The sequence below is a fragment of the Talpa occidentalis genome, unplaced genomic scaffold (assembly GCF_014898055.3).
Source record: "Talpa occidentalis isolate TD23 unplaced genomic scaffold, MPIMG_talOcc4v2.1 talOcc4.4, whole genome shotgun sequence".
Taxonomy (NCBI): domain Eukaryota; kingdom Metazoa; phylum Chordata; class Mammalia; order Eulipotyphla; family Talpidae; genus Talpa; species Talpa occidentalis.
This window is the reverse complement of record NW_023604295.1, coordinates 46,418,033-46,436,052: the sequence shown is the minus strand read 5'-3', so window position 1 is coordinate 46,436,052 and position 18,020 is coordinate 46,418,033. Positions and strand designations below refer to the sequence as shown.

Genomic DNA, 18,020 nt, shown 5'->3' with positions numbered 1-18,020 from the left:
AACAAGATTAGACAGTAGTTTTTTAATATACAAATTAAATTCTCTATACATGCACTTATTCAGATTTTTAGATTCATGTGTTCAATTTAATTAAACAAGTCATTAATACAACTGTAATAGTAAAACAATCTACTACACCTTTTTACTAAAAATTTGATGAAAAAATATAGCCATTTCAACACCATTAAGGAGTTCCAATCATACTTAAATTAGTGTTTTGGCTACAATTATTTTAGTGGATATAACCTGTCGTAAAATTTCACATTTTCTAGTTTGAAAATCAATTCTTTCTTATCAGAAAATGTATGATGGCAGTAGGATGAGTACTGAATTAGGGGCCAAATAAATGTGAAGTTCTAGCCCTATCTCTGCTACTAATTGATGTATGCAAATCACTTAGTCTCTCTATGCTTCAGTTTTCTAACTGTAATATGAAAAGCTGGACTAGGTATTATGCAAAATTTCTCTAACCTTGACAAAAAGATTCTATGGTTCTCTGACAGTCTATAAATAGGACCACCACTTGTCTTCTACAATTAACTGAAAGAAAAAGAAAAACTTAGAAGGCAGCGAGTTACCATACTCACAAGTTTACTGCAGGTCATATGTTTAAACATCCATTCTCAGCAGCACAAAGACACCAATCCAAGATCAGTGGAGAGAAAGAAGGGAATTCCAACTAAGTACCAAGTAGGAAAGAGGAACAGAGCACTACCCTTACCCTGCTCATGTGAACAATATCAGATAGGCAAACTGAAGCAGAAAACAAAGTTGAGAATCACTGTATTCAAGTCTAGAATAAGCTGAGTGGGAAAAACTGCAGGTAAACAAACTTTCACAATCTTCCCAATTTGAAATCATCTTACCTAGCAGACTGAAGTAGAAAATTTCAATTTTTAGCATTTACTGAGCATTTTCTATATGTCAGTAGCCACCACAGAGGAAGTAAGCATGTAATTATAAGAGAGATGACATCTAAATTGAGTATGAAAGAGCATTTCAGGAAGAGAGAAAATAGTTCAGTGAGATAGCATGTCAGTGACCTTTACTACCTTTCCACAGATCCTCACTTTCATGTTATCCTCTCTCCCCTCCATAATCAACATAAATTCTACCATCTATCATAACCCTTACTCACTAACACCAGGGTAAGGAAGCAACAGCAAAGGCCCGATGAATGTTTTTACAAATAAAGTCTTAAACCAGAATACAGCAAGGCTCATTCACTTTAAGTATTATTTATGGCTACTTCTGGGCTACAACAGCATAGTTGGGAAGTTGTGACATCACATAGCCCACAAAACCAAACATCTATGAAAAAGTTTGCTGCATGTTTTCTAGCATATACTCGGTTCTGTGTCATACTGACATAAAGTACAATTTACAATCTAGCAAGTATTTCTCACAATGGTTCAATTTTCCTCCTTATCATTTTTATGAAACTGCTCTCTAACTGCTGAGATAACCATTCCTTTATCAACTCCACTCTAAAACTACTTTTGAGTAAGAAGTTTAATGAGAAAATTTTGATCATACTTAACAATTCAACAGGAGCTGGGATAACTTCATTTTACATTTGGAAAATAGATGCTGCTAAGATGGTTCGATCATAGGCCAGATGATTTTTAAGGTCAAGGAAACATAACTGCTTGAGGCTACAGTGTTAAATAGAATCATGATATGATTCTAAAAATTTGATGGTATGCAAAGCAGCATATCAGAAAATCCAGTAAGATATTCAGGAAGGTATCAAGGTAGCATGGTGTTTTCCCCAGAATTGGATTTTCTAGACTTAGATTAGGGGAAAATAATCAAAATAAACACTTTTTCTCTTAGGTGTGTGCCAGAAACAGGAACACTAGAGTACCCCCTTATCTCAGGGGATACAGCTCAAGACCCCTGATTCAGGTATCAAGTAGATACCTGAAGCTACAGATAGGACTGAACCTTACCTTATACTATGTTTTTTCCTATACATACAAACTCAAGATAGTTTAATTAATAAATTAGAATAAGGATAATAACCTTGAATAATAGACAAGGGGGTACTACTATAATAACAGCAAAGTAGGTGTGGATTAGAAAAAAGAGAAATACTCTTTTGTTTGGAAGATTCGGGGAAGGAGTGGGGGAAGGGGATGAGTACCTAGCATAAAACAATGATTATGGCAAGTTTCATCCTTATTCTCATACCGTCAAATAAGATAACTATAAGCTGTTTAGGAAAATAATGTCAATTTTGTTATATAACAAAGTAACTTTTATACTATTTAAAAACAACCAAGTGAAAAAGAATATCTCTTGTTTACTAAATGACAGAGGGCTAATTTGTTTTTGTTGAAAATATAAATATCTTTTGGAAGCCAATTTAAAAAGATAAACATTCAAACAGAAAAAAAGGAAAGGAGCATGAACAGATGGTCATACAAATGGCCAATAAAAATATAGAAAGATGTTCAAACCTCATCATAACAAAATGTAATAAACACACCAATTTCACCTATCAAACTGGAAAGAAGACTCAATCTGTTAAAACTAAGTACTGAAACAAGGGTCATTGTCCAATATACACCATCACATTTCTGGTGAAAATATGAATTTGTGCAAGCTTTTGGGAAGTCAGCAGCTGATATGTTCAAAGTGAGGACACAGACACCCAATTTGATTCAGCAATACTATTTCTAGGAATTAAATCTATGAAAAAAAATTCTGTGTGTGCATGAGAACAAACAAAAGATAAGGTTTCTGACCAAGAAACTGAAAATAATCTACAAGCCTGAGAATAAAGACATGCTCAGAAGCAATCAAACAAACAAAAATGCCCACATTACTGGGGGTTATGTCAAAGGAGCACAAGAACTGACAGAGCTCCAATGGCCAAAGCTGGAGCAGTTTGAGCAATAAAATAAAGTAGTATTAGATCATAACCCCAAGTATAAGTATGCACAAGTCACACTGATATAAATGACTAAGTAGGTTAATAAAGAGAGAAGAGACAATGTCTTTTATAAAATAAATCCAAAAACTACATGTAGATACTCTGCCTTTAAGGAGGAGAAGAATAATTAAAGAGGAGAATAAAAATCTCCCCCTTCTTAGGTGTGGGGATGTGCTTAGCGAGCTCTTACTAAAGAACACAGCACGAAAAGGGGGAAAAAACAGTCACTTTATATTAGAGAAAACTGAAAAATGCTAGGTCAGGTGATCAATGTTAGTAACAAGTAACAAATCACGTAGATGACATGTACCTTTGATATGATGTGATGGAAATGACACTGTGGTATTTCTCCAATAACCTATAGCCCCAGATTATTATGAGATAAACATTAGAAAATTTCAATAGTAAGTGATCAAAATAAAATGTCCCACTCAGTGATCCTCAAAATTGTCAGGGTCACATACCAAAAAAAAAATCTGAGAAATTACCATAGTCAAAAGAAGACTAAAGAGACATAATATCTAAATATAATGTGGCATTCTAAATGGTATCATAGAACAGAAAAATGACATTATGTAAAAACTAAGGAAATCTTAAACTAATCTTAAATTGATGTATTAACACTGGTTCCTTAATTGTAACAAATATAAGAATATAAATATTAACAATAGAGGAAACTGGGTACAGTGTCTACACATATAAACACAAAGAGATTTACTATTAATATTATTGGAAAAGTGGGGGACATGCTCCCTAAAATGTTGTTATACTTACATATGATATAAGCATTCACATATGCATACAGAAAATTCACCTCTATAGAAAGGAAATTGGAGATTTATGAACTAGGGTAATGAAGTTTTTACTCATATCCATTGTCCTACCGTAGTCCATATTACAATATCCATGTAATAATATAGTTTATATTTCAATATGTATGTAACAATATATTACTTTTGCTAAAATATTAAAGTGACACACAAAAAAGGTGGTAATTGATATTCAAAAGAAACTCCCAGAATTCACATTTTGAAGCAGATGACAGTTACCATTTCATTTGCTAGCAGTAACATTTTTAATTTCTGAGGTCATGACAAATCATCTACACCTCAAGAGTTTTGCACTACCGACATATTCATTCCCTAAGACATGTTACCATTTCATCAGTAAAAGTTTTATCCAGATAATGAATATACCATTTTAAGAGAAATCAATGAAACTAATTTCTGATCTTAGTTAGGCAAACCTATTTCAGTGAATAAAATTTTCTGCTATTATTGATTCTCATACAGTAATGGAAGGTGGAGGGAAAAGGAAACAAAAATAGTTACATTTTATAAACTTGACCATGTACACATTTTTGTATAACTTTGCAGAGCCTTTCATTTGTATACTGTTTCTATAACTTGGGATTTCATTTAATTAAAAATAAATGGGCAGTTGAGCGCTGGGTTGCGAAGCTGCCCGCAGCCTCTGCAGCGCCGGTTCAATCCCCGGCTGCTCCCCAGCCACTGGAGGAGGGTCCTACATGGCGCGCAGACCCCTCCTGCTGCCCGCTGCTCCCCTCAGCAGTGTGTTTCGTCAGTCTGCCTGCTCTGCTCCCCGCTCTGGCTCTGGTGAATTCTCTCACCCTCCCGCGCTTCTCACTGTACCCAATGCTTGTATAAATAAATAAAAATAAATCTTAAAAAAAGGTCTTTAATTAAAAATAACAAAAAACCCTTTTCATAAATGTCAATTTATCTTTACCCAGATTACTTAAAAACCCACTTCTACTATCTCAGCCTCACTCTCCCACTACTATTCATATACTAACATACATACTTCATGTATTAGAAATTTCAACATGTATCATGTTATCTTCCATACAGACTAGGCTGTTTAACTTCACCAAGCCTTTCAAACATCCTATGCTTCAAACATGACACACACCTACTCTGCAGTATTAAACAGCTTTTATTTGGCCTTGAAAACTCTGAACAAGTATCACCTCTTTTTTTTAAATTTTTATTTATATATATTTTTACATTGTTGTTCATTTTTGTATATTGTTTGACTTCTCTCAGGTGAAATCCCCATAAAATTACCACCAATAAGACAGTCATGAACCATCACCATAGTCTCTTCTCCCGTTCCCTCCCGTTTTGCTCTTTCTCCCTCCCCTGCTGAATGTCTCTGATTTGTTGCTTGCCTGCTAGTTAGCTTTGTCTCCCCATCCCTTGTATGCTTCCCCTATGTTCCTCCTGTAAGTCAAAACATCCAATATTTCCTTCTGACTTATTTCGCTGAAGATAATCCCTTCCAGTTTCCAACCATGTTGCTGTGAATGGCTTGAGTTTATCTTTTTGATTGCTGAGTCATATTCCAACTGTGTATATATATACCACATCTTTTTGATCCAGTCATCTGTTTTGGGGTATTTAGGTTATTTCCTTATCTTAGCTATCATAAATATTACTGCAATAAACAGGTATCTTTTTGGATTAAAGTTTTTGTGAACTTTGGGTAGATCCCAAGAGTGGTATTGCTGGGTCATATGGTAGCTCCATTTTTAGTAGTTTGAGGGTCCTCCACACAGCTTTCCATAGTGGTTGGACCAGTTTGCACTCCCACCAGCAGTGTAAAGGGATCCTTTTTCTTCACATCCTCGCCAGCATTTGTTGTTGCCAGTTTTTTAAATATGTGCCATTCTCATTGTGTGAGATGGTATCTCATTGTGGTTTCTGATTTGCATTTCCCTGATTATAAGTTAAGGATCACCTCTTCTTTGTCCTTCTATGTTCATTCCCTTGCTGACCCCTCTGGGTATTTCATTACTTTCCTCTCTCCTCCTTCCTTGTTACTCCATGTATCATTCTGCAGTATATTTCTTTTCTTATCCTCTAATTCATTTAGACAGAGATCTTAAACTTTGTTTTTGCATCTAAAATACTATACAGTGCCAGTATGAAATGAACGTTAAGAATTGATTAACTATGCAACATTTAACAAATTCTTTAATCACACTTCAATTTTCTCAATAACAAAACTTACAAAACATTGTTATCATGATTAAATAAAAAATGGATAGAAACAGGGCCTCCCCTGGTGGCGCAACGGTTGAGCACTGGGTTCGATCCCCAGCCACTAGTGAGGGTCTCACATGGCACGCACACCTCTCCTGCAGCGCCAGCTGTTTCCCCTCAGCAGTGTACTTCAGTCCTTCTGCCTGTTCTGCTCCTGACTCTGGCTCTGGTGAATTCTCTCGCCCTCCCACGCTTCTGACTGTACCCACTGCTTGTATAAATAAATAAATCTTTTTTTTTTTTTAAATGTTTTTTTAAAAAAATGGATAGAAACAACTTTTTGAATCAGATTTTAGAAGAAAGGTCAGTACTTATTTTTATTCATGATTTAAGGCGTTTTTTAATAATAATCTCTAAAGTTAATTAAAAGATTATCTCTAAGATTTGAATCTGATAAAAATTAATATATAGGTAGTACACCATATACAACATATAAATCAACATATACCACTAATTTTTTGAATATTTTGGTATATGATTTGTAATGTATAAGTGCAATGGTACTTATTGTGCTTGCTTAAAATTTTTTACTGATGGGTATACAATCAATCAGCATATGTTCAATCATTATTTATCAGTCTATCCCTGTACACTACAGTATGTACTCATATAATTGGAAACTTTTGTTTTATTCATCTTTTCTATCTAGCTAATAGTTTCACTAAGTAGTCCATGAACAAAGTGTAGAAAATAATAAAGAGGGAAAGAGGGGAGAATAGCTTAGGAGATCTCCTCAGCAAAGCAAAAGTTTACCTAGTAAAACAATTTTAAAAAAATCACTTAAACTATGTGGAAATTGTTTTTAGGGCACACAGCAAATTAAGAAACATATCTAAGTAAGAAGAGTGACTATCTGTGGTATTTTAGCAAGGACCTGTTCATTTATAGCCGTGCCTTCCTACCTCCATGCTTGGAAAGCTCTACCTGGTACTCTATTCCAGACAGTCGTGGCCAAGAAGAAAGGTGCTACCTTCCCCTTGTGGGGCTATGGTTAAACTCCTTGGAGGAAAAGGCTATCAGCAGTGTCCCTCATTAATCCTAGTCCCAACTTGCAAGCAAAAGATCTATGCCAATTGGGTACAGCTAAGAGAATTATCTCTGCCTTCCCCTACCTACTCCCTAGTAGTAAGGTAAAAGAAGCCTTATTTCAGACACAGCAAACATTCCAGTCACATCCCCAATTTTCTTATAGGGTGGAGCTTCCATGCTGATGAGGGCAATCAGTGAAGACCAGGGGCTGCCATTGCCTCTCCTCCATTGCATACTCTAAAAAGTAAGTTTGATACTCTGGGAAAAGTCAGTCCTCAACTGCAGTTCTAATGCAGTGAAACACAGGTTCTGTCCAGAGGGAAGGGCAGGCTATGTGCTCAGCAGAGAGACTCCAACTAATTATACTTGTAACAGTAGGAAGAACTGTATAGGCATTATCTAAAAACAATGGAGACCTTTTATGGAGCATAATTAAGAGGCTGATAGGTCCATGACACAAGCAAAACAGCAATACATCACAACTGACTTGACAGAAATGCAAAGAATTTTAAGGGAAAAATATGAATACCTTTATTTCAAGGATAAGAAAGTTGAAATGGACAAATTACCAAAACAGAAAAAAAGAAACACATATTACATACTAGGGATGAGGGAGATCAGGGGGTGGGGGACACAATATTCTCTATAAATACAGATGAAAAAGTCCTCTAGAAAACACTACCCAGCAATATATCATTACTTAGTAAGATTATTTCCAGAAGTACAAGGTAGATTTAACTTAACACCAAACATCTTATTAAAGAAATAAAACTGCAATCATTTTAATAAACAAGTATGTCACAAAGTCCATCACCCTTACACAACAAAAAATCTCAACAAACTAGGAACAGAACTCCTAAAACTGACAAATAACATTACAAAAAATCCAGAGCTAATTTCACACTTAAAAATTAAAGATGGAATGGAATGCTTCCCCCCTTCCTCCCCACCCCAAATCAGGAACAAGACAAGAACCTCTGCCTTCATCTTTTCTACTCAACACTACTGGAGGTTTTAGTCAAGGCAGTGACAAGAAAAAGAAAAAGGCTTCCAAGACATTATATTTTGATAATAGGGTCAATTCATGAAGAAGATATAACTATTATATACACACATTAAATATTGACAGAACTGAAAGTAGAGACAATTTTACAATAATATTTGGAGACTTTAATATACCACTTTCAATAAATGGATAAGATATCTAGATAGAACAGCAATAAGGAAATATAAAACTTAAGACATTATACATACACAAATACATACATTCATCCTAGTCCCAAGCTGCAAGCTATTTTATCTTCAAACAGTTCTCCAAAATAGACATTGTATCCACCTCAGCAATCATTACTAAGGTATTTTTAGATGTTACATTTTCTAATATACTGTTTCTGGGAAAATCTACATACTACGCTAAAGAGTATTGCATACTAGACAAATTCTGCCTAAAGCTGACTCCTAGTTTTGCCACTTAGTAGTATGACTTTGGAATACTTAGCAGTTATTGTCTCAGTTTCTTCCTCCACAAAATGTGAATAATAATAGTATCTAGTTTTTGCTGGGTTGTTGTGAGGTTTAAATGAGTTAGAAAGTACATGTAAAGAAAGGTTTTAGTTCATCTAGCATGATGGTCAACTAGAAGATTGGTCTTTTGACTAGAATCAGGGATATGCCTCCTGCTATTAGCTACCTGAAATGCAAAGCATCTAGCAAAATATTTGCATTCAGCATCTACACTGCTGTTTATGCTAGTCAGTTAGGAACCTTTCACAGAAAGATTGAGTTATGGTCACAATTAATTTCTGTAGGGCACATAAACTGCCAATAATTAGGAGTGAAGGAGAGTGGGTTTAATGAAGGATTCTAAGCTGGAATGCATGAATTGGAATTCCAATTATGACCCCTTCTCATTATATGATATTGCACAGGAGAGTTATTCAATCTCTATATGCCTCAATGACCTCATCTCTAAAATGTAACATAAACAGTAGTGATTTCACAGGTGTGGATTCAATGAGTTAACATGGTATGTGCATATAAGGGAGTATGGAACATAATAAATGTTATTTATGGAAAAAAAGCATCTAAGTAATGACTGATGCATAGCAATTGCAAAATATATTTGCTATTATTAAATGCAATAATTTGCAAGATAGTAAGTTAATGTTTAAGTATTAATTATATGCAGGGTGCTATGATAAACACTTAATAAACATTATATTTTTCCTTACAAAATTCCTACAGTATAGGGGGAAAGGCTTACAAAGGTAAATATCTTACCCAGTTATACTATCAAGTGACAGAATGTAAACTCAAATATTCCTAGCTACATAGCCACTGCACTTTATTTTTCAGAATGGATTCCTGCCTACGCTTTCTTCTCCAGGACTAGCAGCAGAGATATAATCAAGGATAGCATTTTTCTCCCTATCACAGAGACTGTGGTAGAATTTTCCTCTTCTGTAAATATCCCTCCACACAGTTACTATCAATAGAACAAAGTTGGTATGAGGAATGAAAGCAATCTGCCATCCTTTTTATTTAAATTCTCTCTCATTATGTCAAGCAGAAGGAACAGTTTTATTTAAAGGAGGCTCTCTTATTATTCAAGTATTGATCCATGAGGAAGCACAGATAAAATATTTTTATATATAAGGTTACTTACAGAAATTTTTCTTAGAGAAAATTATTAACCAATTTAAATGTAAGCATCCTGTAAAGATACAACATGATTTACAGACTACCTCCTTCAGAGTCCAAGTTCTATTCAAAGAAGGCCAAGTCTGCTAGTCCCATACCCACATTCAACCAGAACAACTCTGCTTTTTATCTGTTCTATCTATATACAGAACAGGTGTGTTTGATAAAACTTTGAGGAGAAAGGGATTTCTACTGACAAATACTAATACTGAAAAAAAAGCTTTACTGGATACTTGGGATTCACAAAGTATTAAGTCCAGGCCTTCAAAACATTCAAAAATTCCATTTTTTCCTGACTGTAGGGATAGAGTACTACTTCTTCTGAAATAAATAAGAGTTACTAAAACCTTTTCTGCAACCTATATCCTAACTATGTAATGCTTTAGTGATTATAACAAACACCAGTAATTCCACGAAGACTACAACTAAGACTAATTAGGTCACATCTCTAGTCTTTGTCCTGACTTAATTCCTCTTTACAGTAACTATTCCTTTCTCCAGTTATAGGCTGAAATCTGATTATTTATAATTCCTAGAGCAAAACAGTCTTTAAAATGGCACAGTATATCACAATAAAGAGAATGTAACCAAAACAAGACATGCCATTTGGTCAAACTGTAGTCAGTAGAAAGATCTGCCAAATATTACATCAATCCCACTTTAACTTCACCCAGAGCTAAAAAATACTTGTGAATAAAAATTATGATGAAGTTCTGGGATAGCTTAGTTTCAATTCTAGAACTAAAAATAATGGGGAACTAGTTTAGAGACTATTGTAAAACAACTCAATAGGGTATTACATAACCAAGAACTACAAATACTAGAGGCAACAAGTTTCTATGAGTTATAATTATTAACACAAACATGTAACACATGTACAGAAAGAAAAAGATATAGAACTAAAATAAAAAGTGTGGATGAGTGAGATTTTAATATTTCTTCTTTAAAATTTTCCAAAAGGTTGGGCCTCCCCTGGTGGCGCAGTGGTTAAGCGCTGGGCTGTGAGGCTGCCCGCAGCCTCTGCAGTGCTGGTTCGTTCCCCCACCACCGACAAGGGCCCCACAAAAAAAAAAAAAAAAAAAAAAAAAAAAAAATCCAAAAGGGGAGCAGTAAAGGCTCAGAGAGAAGAAATACTAAGAAAGAGAATGACAAAGGCTCATGATGGGAATTCATACAAAGATTCAGAAAGGATCAGAGATTAAGAGAGTCAAATAGGTAGAAGGGAAACAAAAGAAGGGAACAGAAATGCAGAGAAACAAGTTAATACAGATTTGTCGAGGAAGTAACAGACAGACAAAAAGACATACAGACAGGCACGATAGTTAGCGAAAAGAAATATGAAGGGATGACATAGCCTGAGAGAGGGATAGAAATCGAGATATAGGAAGATGGAAATCAGAATCAGCGTGAAGGAAGAAGAGACACAATGAAGACTGAAGAAAACAGAATGAAAAGGCTTAGAGAAACATAATGACAGAAAATGATAAGAGTCAGACATTGAACTAATCCATCCTGGACCCCTAACAAAGTCTTTCATATCTACACTACTGATACACTTTATAATTCTTTTTCTCATCCTCGTGATATCAATTCATCCCCCAAGATGCCTCCTAATGCCTTCTTTAGGCTTATTTTCTTATTGCCCATCTACTGCCCAAAGCTCTCTGAAACCCCAAAAGAAAGTATCGAGTTTTGTACCCCAGTTCTTCATTGAGAGTTTTTACTTTCTTGCCCTAAACAAAACCTGGATCCCAGCCAAAGGCACTGATTTCCTTGTGAATCTCTCAAAATAGATTGCTTTACCCCCTTCAACACATTCTAGGGCCAGAAGGCAACACTGGCAAAATCTTAACAGTCCTGACCTCAAAAAACACCTCTCCAAACTCCTTTCTGAACTCCTAAGAGTTCTAACACCCTTTCTACTCAACCTTGTCAATATCATCTCTCTATTTAGTATCCCATCACCACTACCTATGATGTCATATATGTAACTGACTACTGGGCATCTCTATTTACAAGTCCCACAGACATCTCAAACTATTATTAATTTATTATTTTCTCCCCTCAAGCTCTTCTGTGATACAGACATAGGGATTACATAATGCTTCTATTAGAAAGATCTATTGCTTAGAGGACCATCACATTCAGAGAGACACAATCTTTAAGGATTTGTGAAAATTTCACAGGACATTTAATTCTAAACAATAGCTTTGAGTTTACTCATAAGTATTTTTGGAGAATAAGAACTGATAAGAATTCTAAAGCAGAAACCATCTTCGCATGTGGAAAGTACTAATTTACTACCTGGTCTCCTAAATGATATGTTAGTCCTACCAAGACAATTCAGAAGAAAGGAGATTGTGAATAAAGCAAGAAATTATATTTCTGGCGGGACGCTTTGGAACTCTGTATTTCTACACATTTTCAGAAAACTTTCCCTTTTTTGATATGAAAGGATCATTATTTCCAGTAATATATCACAATTTTACTTTGACATTTTTTAATGGAGCTATCCAAAATCAAGCAGTCTTTTTTTTCCACTTTTGAAAATTTATAATGCTTAACAGAAAATTCTGAGATAAAATATTAGAGGCATATTTATTTTTAATAATAGACAGAGGTTAACTGACCTTCTGAATAACTTCCCTTAATGACTTCTCAATTGTTCTTTATAAGACCATTGAAGATAAATAAGCAGCTCTTAACTGCAGCATGGAGGAGATCATCCTCCAGGGTAACACACAGATACTAGTCCATACATTGTCACAACTGAGACACAGTTAAATGAGGATGAGGGCAGACTTGTAATGGATGTTTCCACCAAACCTAAACAGGTACACCTTTAGGTGCTGCCACAAGTAGAGTCTAAATTTAAAAGGTTTGCTGTTCTCCCCCTTTTTTGCTTTTTAGCTTCATATGAATTAAGTTATTATATGTAAAACAACAAAACAGTGCCTGGCATATAGGGGATGCTATATAAATTAAAATAATGAAGAAAAAATATTTAGGAACTCTGTAAAGAAGCCTTTGCAAAGGAACAATAAGCATTCCAGGGCATCATGGAATAATTAATTCTGACCTTTACTTCCCTAGTTGGGGCATGTCTAGTATCTATTGTTTAAAAAAAAAAAAAAAGCCATGAAGATTCAAATTTCCATTATAAAAGTCCTGTGAACATAATAGACACTCCATAGTTTCATTTGGGAAGTGAAAGGAAAAATTAAAGACATGTTAAAACAGGTAAGAGATTAAAGACAATTAACAGGCCACTTGTTAGGGTTAAAAATAAAAGCACAGCACCACAAGCCAAGTGATTGTCTTTAGAAATGAAAGAATGCAAGAACTTATGAGGGCTTATAGTTCCTAATACAAGCAAAAGCATCATTTAAACTTACGTGTGCACACACACACCCACACACACTCTCAGTCTTGAGAAACAAGTGTCACTAAAGGGTCAATTTGCTAAATATGGTTGCTAAAACATTAGTTATTACACACATGTACATATAAAATAATTATTTCTCTATAGACATGTATATCACAATCCTGGCTATTTTAATACATGGGCAACATCCCATGTAACATGCTCTGTCATGAAAAGCAAGAATTGCTAAGAAAATAATTATAACAAAATTTAATGGAAATTAATATCAAACAGTGGTATACTGGAAAACAGTTATGTGAAATAGAGTACACTGGGTTAGAAATCAAGAGGCATCAGGGATCTAAGGATTTTAGATATTATATGCATGAAGTCTGAGATCCAAAATGTCTAATGAACTAATCCAAATTCACATTTATTTAGCAAAAAAAAAAATTAAGATTTTTTTACTTGCCCTACCTGTTCAAACCAGTGAAGGAAAAAATATAAGGAAAGATTCAATATGGGAAAGAGCGTGAACAGGCAAAAAGGAAGAAAAAGGTGAAACAGAAGAAACTGATTCTTCTATGCTTCTCACTCTAATTAGTACAATGACATTAGCTACTGTGTCTCCTGAAGAGAAAGATGAGGGTGGGAAGGTTAGGGGGAGTAGCGAGGTGGGGATTCACAGTACAAAGTCTTTCATTATCCTTTGCTTTCATGGAATTAAATGTGATCATAAATACTGAGCACTGATAACAAACTCTTGTAACATGTCTCTTCCAACCCATAGGCAAGGATTGTTAAATTTGTTTCCCAGTATTTAGGTTTCATTCTGATTCTACCAAAGTCTTACTGCTTACCCTTCCTCTCTAATACTCCCACATAACAAAATGACATTATTTCCCCCTCTCCAAAAAATAGATGAACTATATACCATGAAGCTCCAGTAGTATATATGGAACACAGAAAGTTTAAACAAGTATATAAATTTGCTGCGGAACTGAAGACAGATTTTTTAAAACGAAAATTCTTAAAATCCATTCCCTTTATCTTCTCATAGACATTTTCCAAATATAACTAATGATATTTAAGGATCATATCTTGAACTCTGAATCTGTAATGTCGGTGTTTTTGAATTCTTCCAATGAACTACCACAATTCTTGTGGGGGTGGGGAGCAGCAGGAGGGAGGGTCTATTATAACAAGTCTTTCACAATATTCAATACATACTTTCTGTAAGACCTACCTTCTCACCACTTGAGTAGAAGAAGTAGCGCAATCGGACTATGTTACAGTGATCTAGCTTTCTCATGATCTGAAGTTCACGGTTCTGAAAAGGAAACACATGAAAATATGTATTTTAAAGAATAACTGCTTTTCATCATATTGACTAAGCTGTTTCAAAAAAACATTAAATACTATAAACAGCAGGCTATAGACAAAAGAACAGTCTTTAAAAGTTAACATGCAAACTATGTGTGACTAGTCCATGACCAATGTTACTACTCTGCAGTAAGTACAGAAATTGAAAACAAATGTTTAGAATCTTTTATAGCAATTTGAAAAAATAATTTTATATCTATCTATGAATCTTAAAAAATGGAACCTATATTTTGTTTTTTAATTTTACTTTTCTAATAATACATCGCCAATTTTCCAATAATTTGTATCACATTTTATGAAAATACTAGTCTTTAATTAATTGGAAATTTTAAAAGCCAGTATTTCACCACAAAGGAGCTTTAGGAGCACTGATCTATATTACATAAGAGATATCTGAAATGAACTGCTACTAGTGTAATTTTTTTGCAACAATAATAAAAAAAATCAAACTTCTCACCAAAAAAAAAAAAAAATTGGACACAAAGGAAACTCTTACAAGTCCTATTATTTCTCAAAATACAGTGAAAACTCGTTAACCTATTAAAAAAGGCTCAAATGGTAAGTTTTAGAGAGTTAAATACGGCATTTTAGAAATCGTACATTCAAACAAATTTATAGACAGTACAAATATTTTTTCCTTTGAAGAGTTTCAAAGTTATGATCATAATTTATGAAAAGAAAACATTAAATAATGACTTCCTAACCCCATAAATTTTGCAGTAGTAAATTTGAAGACAAAGCAAATACATTTCAACAATATGCTTGACTGTCAGAAATACGGTTAATAACGGCTAGGTTATATAACAGAAAGAATACTAAAATACTAATTATGTGGATAGGAAATATAAAATTTTAGTTGAAAATAGGATTTAGGAGGACTATAAAACAAAGTGCATAGATAGGGGCCTCCCTGGTGGCACAAGGGGTTAAGCACCGCACTATGAAGCAATCCACAGACTCTGCAGCACGAGTTTGATCCCCGGCCGGCCAGGGAGAAACCCACTTGGCGCAGTAGACCTCTCCTGTCTCACCCGCTGCTCCCCTCAGCAGTATATTTCAGTCTGTCTGACTGCTCTGTTCCCCACTCTGCCTCTGGTGGACCCTCTGTCTGGCCTGTACCCCAGGTCTTGTATGAATAAATAAACCTTTCAAAGTACATAGACGGGGGGAAAATGGCCAAAATACTGTGTACATGGCAGATGCACAGGGGAAAGAGCCTAATAAGCAGAACTGTCATAGAGCAGAATTAGTTTCAATTCTTGCAACATGGAAACTTCCAATAGACTCTAATGACTATTTTAGCATGTCTTCTCAGGAAAACTAGAATACTCAAGATGACACTTCTGTCTCTTTAAACTGATTATCAGAGCTAGGCTTATCTATACAGTAATAATAAAAATTCTTTTATAAGAAATCAATCTTTCCACTGCATGTTTAAAAATGTTTACAGCTAAAGCAATGAACAGAAACTAAAGCAGTACGGGATAATTCATTTAACAAAGATAATACCTGATGGTAGACTCTAATTTTGGCCACTGCAGAGAAAGACACAAAAAACGCCAATTTCAAAAATGTGTCCATTCCAAACTGAAACTATTACAACAGTACATTTATACTTTAGCAGTTTTACGGGAGAACTGTTAATATACTAAGACTCATACTCTCTGGATATATAGATTCTACTTTTCTACACTCATGTAATCAAGGTTACAGAGAGCTATTAAATTCCCAGATAACAGAAGCTATATTAGATTATGCATGCTATCTTTTATCAAAAAGAATGCATAGGTGAAGCAACTACCTAAACCTAAACATTCATTCACTCTTACTCATCTGTCCACAGTCTATTCTTTTTATTTATTTTTAATTAATTAATTTATTTATACAAGCACTGGGTACATACAGTCAGAAGTGCGGAGGGTGAGAGAATTCACCAGAGCCAGAGTGGGGAGCAGAACAGGCAGAAGGACCGAAGTACTTCTGAGGGGAGCAGAGGACGCGGCAGGAGAGGTCTGCGTGCCATGTGGGACCCTCGCTGGTGGCCAGGGATCGAACTGGTGCTGCAGAGGCTGCGGGCAGCTTCGCAGCCCAGTGCTCAACCACTGCGCCACCAGGGGAGGTCCCACAGTCTATTCTTTTTAAAAGAGCCTTCAAATTTTCTATTTTTAAAATTCTCTGTAAGATCCAAAATATAAATGTCATAGGGCAAATTTATAGATATTATGCAAACTTCACGTCTGAAATGCATCCAAATATACAACTATCCCAAACCTACCCATTTTTACTCAGTCTTTCCTTATTAGTTCACTAGTGGCATACTAATTCTACAGAAAACAATGTTATTCTAGAAAAAAGAACACCTATTCTGCACTAGGCATCATTCACAATGTTAAGGATATGGCAATGAAGATTAACAGAGTTCCTGTCTATGAAGGACAGGGAGGAATACCAATGTATTTTTCATGTAAAGAAAGAGGACAGGTAGAAAAGGTTGTTTTCCTCACAAAGGAGATAAGATCTGGACACAAACTTGAACGCCATAAAGATGAAAACCTTATGAGGACAAAGAAGAACAACACAGCAGTTATTAAAAAACTCCATATGTAAAGGCCCAAATGTAGATTTGGCATAGCAAAAAAACAGCTAAAAGGATCACATAATTTTAACATGCAGAGTAAAAGGAAAGTGGTGAGAGACAAATTCAGAGTGGTAGGTAAGGACAATGTTATATAAACCCTTATTAATCATGGTAACTGAATTTTACTTTTAATGTAAAGGACAGTCAATGGAAGTTTTGACCAGGAAGATGACAAAGTTTGCTATACCTTTTTAAAAGATCATCCTTAGAAACTGAAAAGAATGCTATGAGGCCGAAAGCGAATCGAGGGTTGTGTTTTTTTAGAAATCCTTATTTGACATCCATTAACGCGCAAGGTAGAAGCTGGGGCTGGAAATACCTATCTAGGAGTTGAGATTTTCAGCTATAAAGGAGTGAAGAGATCAGCAAACTCACTCTCACAAAACACCTATAAAAATGGACTACACCATAGAAAACAACCATTCCAAGACTCTGCCAATCAACCAAAGGAAACTAGTCAAGAAGCAGTTATTAAAGAAAATCTGCTAGATATTGTAAATAGGACAGTGGTCTTCTGCCAACTATGCTACCTTCCCCTACCACCTTAAAAGTTGCCTGGATTTTGAATGTATTCCTGACCCATGTACAAAATCATTAAAAAATAATGAAAGCGTTATAAATTCAAGATGTTTGAATGCAATCCCTAACCAACAGCTGGCTGGCCACTAAACTATACAGATAAAAGAATCAACCCCTAAAAAAATCAGGGAAACAGAGAAAAGTCAGGATTAAAAAATTTAAGATAGAATTCAAACCGGGGCTTCAAACTGTGGTAAAGACTACAGATTAGATCCAGGTAAACTACAAAAAACTACCTACACCTTCAGGAGAATTAAAATGAATCAGAATCCAGAGATGATACATTATTTAAAATGCTCAGTTATTAAAAAAAATTATTGAAAC

At 35.0% G+C, this 18,020-nt stretch overlaps 1 protein-coding gene across 3 annotated transcripts in view; it reads right to left on the bottom strand.

The window, feature by feature from the left end:
- GSK3B (glycogen synthase kinase 3 beta) overlaps positions 1-18,020 on the bottom strand; it is a 170,497-nt gene that overhangs the window by 78,939 nt on the left and 73,538 nt on the right. For all 3 annotated transcript variants that reach the window (XM_037525488.2, XM_037525489.2, XM_054700537.1), the window contains exon 3: positions 14,343-14,426. In XM_037525488.2, coding sequence (XP_037381385.1) covers positions 14,343-14,426 — 84 coding nt within the window. The remainder of the gene's footprint in view (positions 1-14,342; positions 14,427-18,020) is intronic.